At 37.9% G+C, this 17,300-nt stretch overlaps 3 protein-coding genes across 13 annotated transcripts in view; 2 read left to right on the forward strand and 1 right to left on the reverse strand.

Annotated features, from left to right (window-relative positions):
- The window catches only part of PJVK (pejvakin), an 18,588-nt gene extending 15,968 nt beyond the window's left edge, over window positions 1–2,620 (forward strand). The window contains exon 7 of the mRNA XM_048953153.1: window positions 2,514–2,620. The gene's annotated coding sequence lies outside the window, so the exon portion shown is untranslated. The remainder of the gene's footprint in view (window positions 1–2,513) is intronic.
- The window catches only part of PLEKHA3 (pleckstrin homology domain containing A3), an 18,024-nt gene extending 1,125 nt beyond the window's left edge, over window positions 1–16,899 (forward strand). Inside the window, exons 2-8 of the mRNA XM_048953154.1 lie at window positions 2,514–2,630; window positions 3,684–3,839; window positions 6,512–6,648; window positions 8,616–8,780; window positions 9,755–9,798; window positions 10,231–10,343; window positions 11,566–16,899. Of these exons, the coding sequence (XP_048809111.1) occupies window positions 2,514–2,630; window positions 3,684–3,839; window positions 6,512–6,648; window positions 8,616–8,780; window positions 9,755–9,798; window positions 10,231–10,343; window positions 11,566–11,693 (860 nt within the window). The 3' untranslated portion in view covers window positions 11,694–16,899. The remainder of the gene's footprint in view (window positions 1–2,513; window positions 2,631–3,683; window positions 3,840–6,511; window positions 6,649–8,615; window positions 8,781–9,754; window positions 9,799–10,230; window positions 10,344–11,565) is intronic.
- TTN (titin) overlaps window positions 15,991–17,300 on the reverse strand; it is a 240,223-nt gene continuing 238,913 nt past the window's right edge. For all 11 annotated transcript variants that reach the window (XM_048953111.1, XM_048953110.1, XM_048953109.1 and 8 more), the window contains one exon: window positions 15,991–17,262. In XM_048953111.1, coding sequence (XP_048809068.1) covers window positions 16,964–17,262 — 299 coding nt within the window. In that variant the 3' untranslated portion in view covers window positions 15,991–16,963. The remainder of the gene's footprint in view (window positions 17,263–17,300) is intronic.

Below are 17,300 nucleotides of genomic sequence, written 5' to 3' on the forward strand. Positions count from 1 at the left end.
TTATTACAAACTTCTCATTTGGTCTGTTATCTAATAGGTAAATATGTAGCAGTAATTGAAAGTGCTGTACAATAGACAGTTACATGTATGTGTACGTGACTGCCTCTAATAGTAGCCCACTAAACTACCAATTTGCAGGACCCTTCCTTCCACGTGTGTTGCCCAACTGAGGACATCTACTGCTGTTGCATTTGAAAATTATGGTGTCAGAAATTCTGTAGAATTTCCTGAGTATAGCAGGGAATCAAGTTTCAGAAAACCAAGTGTATTACTGATTATTTTTTTTTTTCAGTATTGTTGCCAACCTTGTTGTTACTCTGCTCTATGTTTTTGTAGCCAAAAAGAGGCCGTAGTATTTATTGTAGTTTTCACAGTAGCAGCCAAGCAGCTTGTTATCACTGCTGAAGCACAGTGGAAAATATTATTTAGTTTCCTCTTTCTTTAACAGCGAAGGAGACTCCTCTCTAGCTTCAATAATATGGGTGCATCTAGGGACTTGTAAAATACAAATTTTGTTAAGTATTTTGTCAAATGTCAGATTTGGTTACTCATCTAAACTCAAGTTAGAAGTGGTTTTGTTCTTTTGCTTACTTTTGTGAGGCACCTTCTGTTTTTTTTTTCCAACGCCAGCATAATATGAGGCAGAAATAATCATCTATATACGGTCCCTTTTTATCAGAATAAGATTATTCAGATGCTGGTTGACTTAATGCATGTGCCAAGGAGATAAGGGTAGTTCAGAGTGCAACACCACACCACTTGAGGAAAAAAAACCAACGAAAAGCTAGTGCATTTCAGAGGTGCATTTTATAGGACATGGTCTTCTGTGCAGTCGTTTCGTTGCACGTTGTTTTAGCGTAAGTGGTTTTGTACACATATAACTTGATTTTTTTTTTTCCTATGGGATCTGGGCTCCCTTAGTGATTGTGGTTTTTTTGTTTGTTGGTTTGCTTGTTTTTAATATTCTGTTTTTATGAGAATGTGGATCTGCCTATTGAGTACACGCCTACATTTTGAAAGATAAAGATGTATGCTGTTACAGCTAATATATAACTTAAAGAGATGTTGCATGTTATTTCCTTATCTTGGAATTGTGATACTGGAACAGGCTGTGGAGGGAAGTGATGAAGTCACTGTCCATGGAGGTGTTCAAGTAATGTTTAGATGTAGTGCTGAAGGGCATGTTTCTATGTGCCTGGTGGTGATGGGTTTGTTGCTAAATTTGATGGCTTTCTAACCTTAATGAGTCTGTGATACTGCCTTTCATGTGATCTGGTCCTGTGCTTCTTGAATTAGCATTAATAGTGGTAGTGACTAAAAGGCTTCATACTGCTCACGTTAGCAGATGTTCAAGAGTGATGGCTGTCTAAACTGCAGTGTTACAACGTGTGGGTGCTAGATGGCTGCAGCTTGGTTTGCTGGTTTGGGGGCATTGTGAGTCCCAAAGACCACATCGTTGTGTCACCAAATGTGTTGAGGCCTTGGCCATACATTACTCCTGTCCCATCAAAACTGAACAGGAAATTAGAAATGTGGTCTCAGGTTGTAAAATAGAGGGATCATCTGTTCATATTGCCTAGCTGATACAGCCTATAACGGGTCCAAGCTCTCAAGGAATACTTAAGTTCTGTGTTGGTTTTAGAAAGAAAGGTAATTTGCCAGGCAAAAATATTGTTTGATAGCTTTGAGAAATATGGTACCCTTTCTACTGAGCATTGAGTTTTATAAAACAGCTCTAAGAGAAATAAATAGAATTGTTGTCATGGGCCCTAGTGGGTTAAAATATATTAGCATTTCTATTTGTCATAATGCTCTGTAGAGTTCTCAGAGATTCCTGTATAAACTGCTCAGTTTTATAGCAGAATAAGGTCAGTGATCATGAAATAGGTTTGCTGATGCAAAGCTGGTGAAAATCTGAGTGGGGTTGGTGTAATCTGTCCTTGCAAATGGACTCTACGTAATATAAGCTGCATCTCAGTTCCCTGTACAGCGCTTGACATTAAGTTGTTGAGCAGTGGAGCTGAGCTACCTTCAGAGGCAGTGGTGTGTCAGTGGTCAAGTGTGGCATGCAAACCTTTTCACTGGAATACAGTAGGTAGAGGAGACTGAATGTGGCACTTGTGATGGCAGTTATTTCTATGAATACAATCTAGAGGAAGTCTACCTGAAAAATGTATTTGGACAAAGATGTTTCTTCAGAAGTATCCCTTCAAAATGGGATTAATTAGTGGCTAAATTAAAATTTCATTCTGCAGTAGAATGGAAAGTAGTAGAAACTGAAATACTGCCAATCTTTCATTCAAAAAGAATGAGAATGAATTAGCTTTATAATACTGGTGCGATGATAGAGCAGCTCTTGTCTTCAGACCACAGACATTTTATTTCCTGTTGTGTCATGGGATTGCTATAATGTTTGCATCATTTATAAAAGATTTAACAGCCAAAGAGATGCATTTGATTTGCAATTTAGTAATTAAACTAAACTTCTTTTTTCATGTTTTTGATCTTGCCAGGTTGGCAGCCTCGGTGGTTTGTCTTAGACAATGGGATATTGTCGTACTATGATTCACAGGATGACGTTTGCAAAGGCAGCAAAGGAAGTATAAAGATGGCCGTGTGTGAAATAAAAGGTAAGAGTTGGATTTCTGCTAGAAGAAATTGTAGGTGTTGGGGAGGTGGAAGAGACCAACCAATGTACAGTTTGCATCATAGATTTTTCCTTAATCTTTTTGTGTATTTATAGTTCAACATGATTGCTTTGTAGTTTACGAATGATACAAGTATGAATTATGAAATGGTAATGAAAGAAAAGGTTTGGGGCATTCAGAGCTTTTTTTTTTTTTTTTAATTATTATTGTAATTCAAAACCCACAATATATTCTTCTTTGTTCTGAATAGTTGTGTGCATGTGGCCTATGCTTGAAGTTGCCTAGGCTAATTGTTTGTTTATACCTCTTTTCAGTCATGTAAGGGACTGAAATGCTAATTTTTCACAAGAGTGGCAGCAGTAACCTGAAAGGGGGGAGATGCTTAGAAAGCAGAGATGCTCAGTCTTTTGTTTTCTTGAGTCATTTTTGTTGTTTTGTTCTTATGGTGTATGAAGGATGATAGGTGAAGTCTAGATTTGATTATCTCCTACATCCATGGCTAGTGGGAAGTGAATTTGGAGAAACTGTGGTTGGTAATGTGAACTCAGCAAAGTATTCTGTTGAAGACATAGTAATGGATATAATGGACTGTAAGCGGAGTCCACCTCAGTTCTTGTTTCTAGGGCTGGGTGACCTGACAGCAGAGGAGATTCATTCACTTTTTAGTCTTCTATAATGCTTTTTAGATCTCTATAAGTACTTCTTGCAACGAAACTCTTAAGTTTGCCATCTTTAGATCAGAGTTAGAGTGCAGCTATTACTACAGGTTAATGTGCAGTGAATTGTTAATGCAGTAAGGAAACGTCCTTTTGTTTGCGTTGTTCGGTGTTTGATGCTCCTGCCTTTTCTCTTAAGAAGATGCACTAGGAAGCTGTTCTGGGTTTTCTGTTGTTTGGCAGCAGTACAGAGATATTGCTTTGAGATCTTTTTATTTAATAAATAAGTGTTACCAGGTTAGGTGTGTGAGCTGTAGTTTTTGTGTTTTTGCTTTGGTTTGGTTTTCTTAAAACTTCTTTTTCTCTTTCATATCTTTAGTCCATGCAACAGACAACACCAGAATGGAGTTAATCATCCCAGGGGAACAGCATTTCTATATGAAAGCAGTTAATGCAGCTGAAAGGCAGAGGTGGCTGGTAGCACTGGGAAGTGCAAAGGCCTGTTTAACAGATACTAGAACAAAAAAAGAAAAAGGTATGTGTGTTCCCATGCACAAGCCAACCACTTTTGCACAATTTCAGGTAATGATAGTAAAAATACTGTGGTAGAAATTCAGCACTGTTGTCTTTAAAATAAAAGTTGTCATCGTTTCTAATCATCTGTAGGGTGTATTTCCCCGTGGTATTTGAGATATGGTAGTGACTGATGCAAAGAACTGTTACATAGTCTGTTATTGACTTTATTTTGCTGCTCATAGGCTTTATCACTTCTCCTTTCTGTATTGCTTTTCAATTTGGATTACTTTGCCTTCTTCAGATTTGTCCTGCACCATGTTTCTATTTGGCATTCCAGGAATGTTGCTGTGATCATATGAAGTAGAATATATGAGTTCAATTTACTTCAAAGAAACTTATATCACTTCTACTAACAAATACTCCATGTTTGGTTAGGAGCCTGACTGTGGGCAGTTAGGAGCAAGCAGTTTAAAGTCAAAGTCTATAGAGTTTGGATATCTGATTCCCAGGGCTGTTTTTGAGAAGGTATATATGTTCATTAGTTTTTTGCTTAATGCATTTTTACAGACACTGCAGTAGTGGATACTCTGTGTCTTTATTCTGTTTGAGACTACGAACCACTTCTGTGTAAAATCAGTCACATGCTTTATTCTTAAAATTTCTGAACGTGTTCAGCTCTGTCCTATTTGACAGTAATGCATCCTGAATTTTAATATGTGGGCATTGTTTAAGTTTCCTTTTACGGAAGAGAATTCTTCCAAAAACCCACTGGATGAAATCGCCTCCACTACAGGAAGGCAACACACAAGTACTTTACTGAATCAGACTAAAGGCCTCTTATGAAAACCAAAATCAAAATATTTAAAGGGAATTAATGTAAGAAAGAGAATGTAAATAAGGTGATGGTTAACCTGAGGTGTGTACAAATGTGAGTATATTCTCATCTTTCCAAATCTTTTCCCAGAGTAGTCAAGTCTGGAGGAGACCTCTTGAGATAGTGTATATACCTGCTCAAGCAGATTCAATTATAGTAGGCTGCCCAGGACCACAGCTAGCTCAGTTTTAGTATCTCCAAGGATTGAAATACTACAGTTTTCTGATAAAACAGTCCACTACAATAGCACAAAACTATTTTCTCAAGCTTGGATGAAATATCCTATGTTTCAGTTTTTTCCCATTATGTTTTTTCCTGTCACTGAGAACAGTCTGGCTATGTCTTCTTCAAATCTTCCTGTCAAATACTGCATTATCTACAAACTGCTTCATATTTGCCCACGCCTTAACGCTTGCAGCTGCCTCTCTGTCTCCTTGTATGTCAGAGAATCCAGTCCCCTATCATTTTCACAATCCTTTGCCAGATGTGGTCCGGTGTGCTCATATCTTTCTTGCACTGAGGAGTCCAGATTGAGCAGAGTACTCCAGATGTGATTTCACAAGCCTTGACTAGAGGGAAAGGATTACCTTCTTGACCTCTTCCATTGCGAGAAGCATCAGCAACTTACAGTTACAACTGTGTTGTTTGTAGTGGTTATGAAGCCATTTAATTTCAGCTGCTGCCGGTCTGATTCTCTATAATTGCTTTTATTTTCTGTGCAGTATTTTTGCTGTTTTGTTGTAACCATTTCTGCAGTCTGCTAAATTTTCATTTAGTGACTTTTTTGTCTATATTGCACTGTAGTTGAGACAGATTTTAACTTTATTTTCTTGTTATATGCTTCTTTCTGATTGTCCTTAAAGCAGCATCAGTTACCAAAAGTACAAACTAATTGTCTAGTGGTGTTCCATGTTTGTTTACAACCTTTTGGCCCCACACAGCTAAATCATTTGTATTGTGCAGTTTATTAGCAACAGATAACGGGTGCTTTTAGATTGCTGGTGATTAATTCACTGTCTGCAAAGTGTGTGAGGCTAATCAGAAACAATGCAATGCACACGGAATAACTAATTGTAATGCAGCCTGGCCACAAGCACACTAAATTATAAAACTAACTCTATACAGATTACAAAGTTTCCTGAGGAAATACTCAACATAGCTGAGTGTGTGAACCTTACCCAGTAGGCAGCCTTATGGTGTGGGGAAAAAAGTTTCAGCTCATTGACTGATTCTGGGAATCAGAGATGGTCTGTCTCTCACTTGTCTGCAAATGTATCTTCCTTATCTTCCCACTCTCTTAAGCCAATTTTTTTAGCATTTCTTACTCTGCAGATGGAGCTTGAGTAGCTCTAGTCATTATGTTACTTTGTTCTGATTGGCATAAAATTCTTGTGCTTTGCTTTTTGTTTGCACCTTGGAGGCAGGTAGCTTTTGGAATGGAGGTGTGTTTTGGTATTATAATGAGCAGAGTTTGCTAAAGGGTGGCATTTTGTAAAGCGGATGGCAGAGTTTTGGCCCAGGAGTAGCAGGTAGACAGATTGATGCCACCAAGTCTCCGTCCTGGTATTGTTTTTCTTAGAGTCAGTCCATCGGGTTTTCTTGAAGTTGGTGATGCCTAAGGCTACCTATGGAACTACTATAGATCAAAGAACTTGGTTGTAGTCTACTGCACTCTACCTTCCATGCCATTTTAATTGAACACAGACTGCACTCTGCGCTTGTACCGCTGTGAAAGATCTGTACCTAAGTTTCCAGTAAGTAATGATGGTTTAAGCAATTATTATGCTATAAGTTGATATCTCCTTTATTCCTTACAGAAATAAGTGAGACCAATGAATCTCTTAAAACCAAAATGTCTGAACTTCGTCTGTACTGTGATCTTCTGATGCAGCAAGTTCATACAATACAAGAATTTGTTCACCATGATGAGACTTGCTCTCCTCCCAGCATTGAGGTATTGAATGTCTGTAATGGTATTAGGTACCTTATTCTGCTTAAGGTTCCACTGACAACTTACGTTCTTTTCCCTTCTTCATAATTTTGGGAGATCTAACTTCAACTCAGTTTTTGAATGCCTGTGTCTACGTAATACTAATATTGGTTAAAAGGACAGAAGACCTGTTATATCTGCTACTAGTAAAAATATAATAGCGTTTGTAGGGGAAGTGCTAAGTCATAGCCTGAACCAGTGATTGAGCACCTGGTAGGAAGGCAGGATCAACCTAAGAGAGCTCAGGTGTATGCAACACACCTGAGTGACCGGAAGGGATGGAGGCAAGATCTGCTCTTTCCCAGACCTCATTTAAGGGTTGGCAGTAGAGGCAAGGGTATCTTGCTGGAGATCCCTGCCTTTCTGCCTGAGGCATTCCAAAGATAAGCAGTAATTCTTTCCTTTGTTTCTGTGTCCACGGCTGCTGCTGCGTTTGGACTTGTTTTCATTTGCTGTAGCCTAGGATTGTGCCACTCCACTATCATTGCTGTATTGCTGATTGGAAGAGTTTCAAAGGAGGATGGGGGGCAGGGGAAGTGAGCCTTCCCTTCCATTGATAAGGTGCGGAATGGCATAGCTATATTAGAGGGACAGATGCTAGAAGGGGCATTGAAGGACCTGCTTCTTTGAGAGGTGCTGGCAAAACTGTAGTCCAGACAAATGGTATGATGATGAGGCAGTGACTGCTGGGGTGATAGAAGGCAATGGAGAAAATCAAGGGAAATAATTAAAAGGAATTTAGGAGTTATTCTTTAAGGAGATGACAAGACCAGCTGTCCAGCTTGAAGTGTCTCTACACCAATGCATGTATCTTTGGAAACAAACAGGAGGATCTGGAAGATACTGTGCTATTAGAAAACAGCAATATAGTTGCTGTCACCAAAACCTCGTAGGGTGATTCCCATGATTGGAGCATGGCTATCAATGGCTACAAGCTGTTCAAAAGGGACAGGCAACAAAGGAGGGGAGGGGGTATTGCTATCTGTGTCAGAAAAGGAATAGCATGTGAAGAGCTTCCCGAAAGAATAGTAGTGAGCAAGTCAAAAGCCGTTAGGTGACAGTTAGAGACCAAGGCAGCAAAGGGAGCCTTGTGATTTTTGTCTTCTACTGGCCACCTGATCATGAGACTTGGCAAGTCCAAATGTAAGATCTTGCACCTGAGTTGAGGCAACCCTCTCCATCAATACAATTGGATCCTAGGCTGCATCAAAAGAAGCATAGCCAGCTGGTCAAAAAGGGTGATCCTGCCCTTTTACTCTGTGTTGGTGAGGCCTTACCTGGAATACTGTGTCCAGATGTGGAATCCAGTGCTAGAAAGGCATGACCTGTTAGAGCATATCCAGAGCAGGGCCACAAAAGTGATCCAAGGGATGGAACACCTCTCCTATGAGCATAGGCTGAGAGAGCTGAGACTGTTCAGCCTGGAGTGGAGAAGTCTCTGTGGTGGCCTTTCAGTATCCAAAGCGGAGCTACGGGAAAGAAGGGGACAGATTCTTTAGCAGGGTCTGTGGCGATATAGCAAGGGAGAATGAATTGCAAGCTCAAAGAGGTTAAATTTAGGTTATCTATAAGGAAAAAATCTTTGATAACTCGGGTGGTGAGGCACTGGAACAGGGTGCTCAGAGATGTGGTGGATGCCTGTCACGGAGTTGACTAGATCAATCTATGTCCGTGACATATGCCCCATCCCTGTGGAGACTTTCAAGGTGAGGCTGGATCACACCCCTGGCAACCTGATCTAGCTGTGGATGTCCCTGTTCATTGCAGGGGAGTTGGACTAGATTACCTTTATAGGTCCCTTACAACTCTAAGGATTCTATGATTCTAAATTACTGTTAGGTCTTAATAGTAAGGATGGAATTTAGTGGGTGTATGGGAAAATTGTGTTTGTCTTTTTTCTTGCTTATACTTCTGCTTTCATTTGCTTTCAGAACATGAATGAAGCCTCTTCCTTGCTTAGTGCCACGTGTAATACGTTTATCACAACACTTGAAGAATGCGTGAAGATTGCTAATGCCAAGTTTAAGCCAGAAATGTTCCAGCTGCCTCATCCCGATCCCTTAGTTTCTCCTGTGTCGCCATCACCTGTCCAAATGGTTAGACACTTTTAAAATGCTTTTTTTCTCTAAGGGTCATGTTGTTGTTTATGGGAAGAAAAATGGTAGAAAAGTATTGCTGTGTGCTTTGATGTCAGCAGATGGAATCTTGACTCTGCTATGTTCAGTGCTGGTTTTAAATATTTAGTAAATCAATACTTCTCTGTTTCCAGTCTTTGTTTTCTAGCCTTTATGTAATCAGAGTAATTTGTCATACCTATCAAGATCCTGTACTGAGATATCCATGAAATTACTGAGATTTGAATACTAGAAGCACTTCAGCAGTATAACATATCTTTCAATGTATGTCATTCAAAAATGTTTATATTAGTGTAATATAACCTTGTTTATCAAAAAGGTAAATAATTGTAAAGATACTGCTTGCATAATTGTTCATTACTAATTGTTTCTTTTAGGAGGACAGTATATGCAGAATTGTCTTAAATATCTCATTAATTGCATACGTAGATTCTAAGATGGGCTGTGTTGTAGCTTTTTGTTGTGGGATTCCCTTTATTTGCGCTTTGATCTTATCTCCTTATCTTCTTCCAATCTATTTATCTTCCAGTTTATTTATTTAAAGTAATACTGTTCATATGTAAAAGTTTGGCAGTGGTGTCAGAAGAACCACAAAGAATCAAAGGACAGAATTTTGGCTTTGTGTGTGCAGAATTTAAATGGTCTTTTGGTAGGGGGGGGAGAAGACTACCTCACTATTTCTGTTTATCACATATTTTGGTTAAATTGCATTTCCTGTGTGAATGCTTTAGCATTGGTGGCAATCCATTTTTTTTTTTTTCTCCTTTTTTAGAGTTAAAACAGGTTTTGTTGTGTTTTGTTTTGTTTTTAACAAAAGTTGTTTTTAATTAAAAGAAAATCACCCGTCCTCTTTGTGAGGCTGTAAATAAAGTATAAATTAATGTCAGTGTGAATCATTCCTGTAAACAACTTGTGACTTTTTTTTGTTTTCCTAGATGAAGCGTTCCATTAGCCATCCTGGTCCTTGTTATTCGGAAAGGTACTTTTCTATTCCATTAGATTTTTTTCTCAAAACACCTTGCAGAACCTGCTAGCACTAAAATTGAAGTGTTGCTGTGTCTGTTACTTGCTCTGTAAATATTTATTCATGCTAGAAACTTCATGCAAATGACTTCTGCTAACTTCATAAATTTAGACATGTAGCCTGAAGTGCTACCATTGTTTTTTGGGTTAATCTTTCGGATTTTTGAACTATTTTCTTCTGCATGCAAACAACAAACTGCATTTTTTTTTTATTTCAATTTTCAGGCTTTAAAATTATGAAAATCAAGGATGTTCTGTTGACCAGGTCATTTCTGTGTTAGTATAGTGAAAAACATAATTGATTGAACAACAAATCTATAGTCAAAGTTGTTTTCAAATTTGGGTTCTTACAGATTTTTCATACTAATATAACTCATTTTGTTTATAGGGATAATCACTCTGTGAAAGAACCAATTTCCCTCCATCGGTTATCACAGCAACGCAGAAGAACATACTCAGATACAGAATCTTACAGTGACACTCCCCTGGAAGATTCTCAGAGTAAGTTTGGAAGAGGGATGGTTGTTTTCTTTTCTATCTTTCTGTAGAATTTATTACCCTGTTTATGTCAAGTATTGTAGTGCTGATGTCAGTACAAGGGAAAAGGTTTGGTTATACATTTCCTACACTACAGATTGAAGCACCTGTATTATGTAACTGATTTCTCTGGTTTTCATTCATATTGATAAGAATCTTACAGCTGAAGCTGAAGTATTGAAGTGAGTAGGACTGCTTGTAATCTAAAATGGAGATCTAACCAAAACAGGAGTGTTTGTACTAAACAGTAGTCTCTCCTGGTTTAATGGGCCCTACTGAGTTAGTATTTGGTTCTGTGGTTTTTCAATCTTGATTCTTGCTGTCCTTTGGACTCTGTCGTAACTTCTCTCAGGAAGACTTTTAACTTGGCTAGTTCTGGTTTAGTCTTGCTTTCTTCTGGAATGCCTAGTGTGCCACTTGGATTGTAAAAACCTGAGGCCTGTGCAGTGCTGAGAGCATGTGTGAGCCCAGAGAGGTTCTAATGCTTTTACGCTATCATGGCACAAATATTTGCACCTCCACACCATTTCCTTGGTTTTCTGATGCTCACATATTGTGGAATGACAACTACTTTTGCCTCAGTCACCTGCCACCAGCTTAGGATCTGCCACCATCGATCCCAAGCTAATAAACTTGGTTTAAACTCCATTCTGTGTTTCTCTGCTAATGTGGCTGCACATCAGTCTTGATTTGGTTGTTAACATCTGGACCTTCTTCACCAAGCCTAACTCTTTCCAGGACTGCTGAAAAGTCTTCTTCCTGCTTACACCAGAGTTTTCTAGTTATCCTAGCTTTTCCTCTTTCCTGACAGGCAGTCTAACAATGCTCAACTTGCAGAAGTCATCAATTTAATTTTAATAATAGAAATTGTTTTAATTAAACGTGTATAGTGCACCAGTGTTTTTCTTCCTATAATAAGTCTTTGTCATACGGCATTTGTCTGCACAGATAGCTGTCCTCCAAATTCAATACTAATTGTTTTAAAAAGGTACTAGATGTATACTAGGTGAACATTCATTATATCCATCATCCTTGTGTGTGATACTGATGGAAATCTTTTAGAAGTCCGGAGTAATTATGCATCTCATTCCTTATGAAGAGCAAAGACTTAACAAGTAGAATAACTGACAGATTGGGTGAGGGATTTTTTTAATTGGAAATTTAAATCTTCTTGATATCTTCATAGGATCTGCTCACTGCCCTGGAAATGCTGTAAATGGGAATCTGGTGTCATCAACCATTCCGGAAGAAAATAGATCGATATCAAATGAAAGATCTGACCTGGAAGGGAGTCTCTCATCCTTTTCTTCCTGAAGAAGCTGAAAGTGTTTAAATTTTCTATAAAAAATGCTATGCAAAGGCTGCTGTAATTATATTGTTATTATAGGAAGTAGTAATTTCCCTTTTTAGAAGGATTTCTCTGCACTTTATAGAATAACCTGAAAAATATCTTTGAAGTGTATTTTATCTTTATATAGTTTATTTGCAAGAGTATTTTCCTAATATTTCACAGTTTGAATGTGCATTTTTTTGGAACAAATGATGGTTTAAAAGATAAACATCTACATTTGTAAATGTTGCTCTTTATAAAAAGTTTGAAGGTCTGACTGATACAGTAGTAAACCTGCAGATTATAAACTTTAGCAAAGAGGTTTTGTTTTGTGTTTTCTTCTTTTTCCTTTTTGGAGAAAGTGCAGCTTGTGCCTGCTGATCATTTGTATAAGCAGTCTGTCTGGAGCTTTGATGGCCCTGCTGGGGCTTTTTTTTGCCTGAGTAAGGACTGTGGGACTGGGCATTAACGGATCTATTCTAGCAGCATGATGGTAGTTGACATTGCCTTCTTTAAAAACACAAGGGTATATATAATCTGGTCCTTGTTTTTAGCCAATGAGAGTAGAAATATTTCATGTATTTTTCTATTAAAAAAAAAAAGTATACAAATAACTTAATATGAAGCATTTGTATCAAGCATTGGATATTTAATAATTGTATTTATTTATTCTTCTTTTGCATCAAAATTTTTTTACCTACTTTCACTACTAAAGATGCAAAAATCTACTAAAGGTTTCAAAATGGGCATAAATTGTTTCTGGTGTGTGTAGCATCACAAGTAGCTAATGCAGCACTTCTAATATATATTCTGCTCATGTAATACTTTGCTGAAAACACATCTTGTAGAAGTAAGAGCTGAACTATTAGACCATGAAGCTGCTGTTGGTATGGATAGGTGTATCTGTATCTGGACATATTTTATTTGTGACATATTTATACAAAGGGAGCTTCTGTTTTGGTGATTCCTTCATGTCGTTTCAGGATGGTGTACACCAGGAGATGCATTCTGCTCTCATTTACATCAGTGTAAATCTGCGTTAACTGTAAGTGAGATCAGATTCTGATACTCAGTAATTCATGAGTAGTATAATATAGTATAACAGTGCCTACTAGCACCTTAATCCATAAGGTTGCTAGCATTAGCATTGTAAGCTTTTGGCATAGGGGGGAGGGTTGGTGTTCATTTAAAGATAAGCTTGGTTTATGAAGTCTTAGCTGTAGAGCACTTTAAGCAAGCCATTTACTGTTTTTCCTTTACACAATTCCTAAATAAATGCACAGGGTTTTTTTGTACTTGAGCACATACCAAAATCTGTTTCTTATAATCAAATCTTCTTTAATTTGGTCTAAGTCGTCTTCCTCTGGTGTTTATGAATCATTTGGTGGTATTGAAGCAGTTTGGAAAAGACAGATGGGGTTGGATTTGAAGGTTTCATTATAAACTTCTGGAATATTGATTCATCTAAATCAAAATAGATCCAAACATAGAGAAAAATCATAAACTGTTGCTTGTGTAGGCTACCAGTCTTTAAACCATTCTGTTGGTTGTCAGAGGGAACGGAAAGGCTCATTTGAATGAAGTTATTAATGGCTTCCAGCTCAGTGCTGTCATTTGTGCTCAGTTCTGCCAGTTTTCATGCACCTGTCATTTGCATATCAGCCACACATGCTTCTACTTTTTTTTTTCCTAAATGTTTGCTTTTATGTATTGTGTGACACCTAAGGCAATTGTAAAAGCAAGTATTAAAAAAAACAGCGTTCAGAGAAGTAAATGATGTATTTGGGTGTTCTGTTGAATCATATATATTGGTTTAGAAATGCCTACTGAAATTTCACTCAAGTTTTTTCAAATGTAATGGTAAGTACATATATATGGTAAGTACATGTCACTTTAATGGGAGTCTGTTTCTGACTTTCAGCTCCTACAGAGAAAATAAATAGTCTGGACTCTGTGCAAACATTTCCCTGACACTGATCAGTACGTGTAGTTGTAAATCAGTGTTTAAAATACTGCTGATAAATATTTTAGGTATGATTGGTTAGATAAAAGTTGTAATGTTTAGATTCAAGTATAATGGCTCCCTGTAATTAATTACTTCAGAACTCTCTTGTTTTTTTTTCCATGTGACTAAAGCGGGAACGATAGATATCTTTTAGTATATGTGCAACATATTCTTGCTAAAGGTAAATCAGCTTTTTTTTTTTTTTTTTTTTTTTTTTTTTTTTTTTTTTTTAATATACTTCTGCACTATGGCTGAAATCCTAAAGTGTGTTTAAGTAAGTGAAATGAGTGAAGATGATATACCATAGTACTTTTGGCATTAGGAGCTAAGAAGTCATTCTGAAAAATTGTACTAAGCTAGAACCAGAGTGGGCCAGGTGTGTAAGATATATACTAAATATATATATATCTATATATATATAATATATATAAAATATGAAAAATATATATAATGAAATTATAAAAAATATTATATAAAAATATTATATATTATATTTTTGCTTCCAGGTCCAGGGGAAAGCTAACTAGAAATGCGTAATTGTATTATTGCTCTTTTTTGTGGGGAATGGGAGCTGACCTTCATAACAAAAGTTACATAATTAGTGAATTAATACCTGAATGGAGGAAGTAAATAATTTTGGACATTCATTCTTCATTTTCTTATTTTTATTTAGAGAATGCTTAGTCATGAAAATTGCTGTTGTTTTGGGATGTTTTATGAAAGTGACACTCAGTTTTAGTGTTAACTTCACTGTCTTGTGAACACAGGCTCAGCAGCATGTCATGTTATGTATTAAAACTGTACTCCAGCAAATTCGGTAAGTACATTATTGAAATCCTATTTGAGGCATATGAGTTAGTCATCTGCTTAAAGTTAGATGTGCTTGCAGACAGAACTAACTTGCTTATACTACCACATGAACTGCTTGCAGCTTGATATAGTAAAAATGTTTAGATTCAGTAGAGACAATTGAAGACTGAATTTCCAGTAGCGAACTGATCTCTTTTTTGATCAGTTATCAGATATTGATCTCTTTTACTGCTGTCTCTAAGGGAAAGTACCACACATTCAGATTCTTTGTCATTGTTTCTAAACGTGCCTATTTCTATCACTACCAACTGTCTTGATCTTGTCATGATCCAAAACGTAGCTTTCTTTTGTATTTTAACCTCCATTTATTAGCTAAATGGTGGTTTATTAGCTGAAATTCAGGTCATTTTGTCTCTGACTATGTGATTCCCTTGCAGTGCTGAGCTTGCTCCATAGGTGATTACAGGTGGGAGTCTAGCAGCAATGTAGTCCTCTTAGTGCTGTACAACACTAAGCTAGCATAGCCTACTGAGAAGCAAGGTAAGTTTTGCCAGTTGGTGAATGATGCTACTTATTGTGTTTCTGGTAACCCACACAGGCTGAGCTAGCATGGATCTTGAAGGTGTTTAGCACCTCACTGTGTGCTGCACAAGCAAGGCCCTAGCCTTGAAGGCACATCTAGGCATGTTTTTTCCTTCAGGTGAGACTTGTTCTTTTCTTGCTCTTGCAGCTCAGAAAGCAAATGATATCCTGGGCTCCATCAGAAGAGAGGAAGCGATTGTCCCTCTCTACTCTGCTCCTGTAAGGCACGATCTGGAATACTGTGTCCAGGTCTGAAGCTCCCAGTACAAAAATGACAGAGAGCGACTGGAGAGGGTCCAGAGGAGCGTCACAAAGATGAGCTGGAGGCTGGAGCACCTACCCTACAAAGACAGGCCGAGGGAGCTGGGCTCGTTCAGCCTGGAGAAAAGGCTGCTGCAGGGTGACCTCATTGCAGCCTTTCAATACCAAAAGGGAGCCTAGAAACAGGAGGGGAGTCAACTCTTTGAAAGGGTAAATAAAACTATTTCCTGTTGTCCTGCTGTTAAGTTGAAGGAGGCAAGATTTAGGTTGGATGTCGGGGAAGTTCTTTACTATGAGAGTGGTGAGGTGCTAGAACAGGCTGCCCAGAGAGGTTGTGGATGCCCCGTCCCTGGATGTGGGGCCCTGGGCAGCCTGGTCTAGTATTAAATGGGGAGCTTGGTGGCCCTGCATGTGGGAGGGGGGTTGGAGATTCGTGATCCTTGAGGTCCCTTCCAATCTGGGCCATTCTGTGATTAACTTCACTGTGGTATCAGCGTTCACTGTTCTATGAGTAGTGCCCAGCTAGTTTATAATTGTTTCGATTTTTTTTCCTATGGAAAAAAGTGAACCCGCGAAGGGGTTTAAATACTCAAATTAAACCAAAACACCAAACAAACACAGACTTTAAGGTGCAGAAAGCATGCTTTATTTTAAATGAACAATTCTATCTCAAGGAGGTTCAACATCTAACAATTAGATTTCATACTACATTAGAAGAACTACAGCAAATTGAAGTGCAGGGCAATACCTGATATAACAACAGCTTGTTTTCAAACTGTGGTTCACTGCTTAGTTGCCTGTAAGTGACTACTAAGTGTCTAATACTACTACACAAACTCAATCACTGCACCCTACAAACCTCCAAGAGTTGGTACTGCTGCTGCACTTGAGTACCTAAATGGCTTTGTTGATTATGGGGATGGCCAGGTGATGTTACTTTTTTAAAGCCATTCAGGCAGTCAGTGTGTCAGAAGCAGCACCCAAACAGTGGGCGAACAAAGTGCTGGCCGCTTGCACTTTGTTCAGAAATTGTCAGTCAGGTATGGAAATTATGACATAATCAGATCCAATGTAAAACATTAAAGTAATACTTACAGGAGGGTAAATGTAAATATCACTAGTGCCTTACATTTCTGATTCAACATAATTATTTGTGCATGTATGAAATACTATGCACAGTATCCTCTCTTGGTGGTAGGTAATCTTCAACAGGGAGCACCTCTACCTGTTGAGGCATTCTTAAACATCAACAATGAGTTGAGGCACAAAAATTAGTTAAATGTTGAGCAGGATAGTCGTTTGCCAGGAAACTTTCTCCTACCAACTGTTAATTCCAAAAGTTACATTTCAAAATGTCGTAAAACAAATGGTACAAAACTTCATAACCGTTAACTTCGGCTATATACAGTATGTACATGTCAGTGAAAAAAGTGTTTAAAATTCTTAGGTCAATAATGACTATAAGTCATAACGTATATCTCTGGACTTTGTCTCATTCAGGTAGGTACAAAAATATTTTTTTTTTAATATTTACAGATCAGTCCATATATTAATCACTTGTAAAAAGACAAGTGTAAATAATACAGATCAAGCTTTCTAAATTGATCGAATATTAATATTCACAGTGGCAGAATCGGTACCAAATTCATTTCCTAAATTCAGAGTGTAAATTCCACCGTCATTCTTCTGGACATCCATGATGATCAGGGTGGTTAGATCTTCACTAGTTTCAATGTGGAATCTGCCTTGCTGGTCCTGACTGGTAATTTTTCTCCCTCTGCAGTACCACGTTATTTCAGGAGCAGGTTCACCCGAAAAAGCACAAGATAATGTGAGAACTTTTCCTTCATCAATACTGATGTCAGATGGCAGAGCTTCAATTTTTGGTGGTACTCCTTTACAAAACAGGAGAAGAAATACCAAGTTAGTTTGT

This window comes from Lagopus muta, chromosome 8, assembly GCF_023343835.1.
Source record: "Lagopus muta isolate bLagMut1 chromosome 8, bLagMut1 primary, whole genome shotgun sequence".
Classification (NCBI taxonomy): Eukaryota; Metazoa; Chordata; class Aves; order Galliformes; family Phasianidae; genus Lagopus; species Lagopus muta.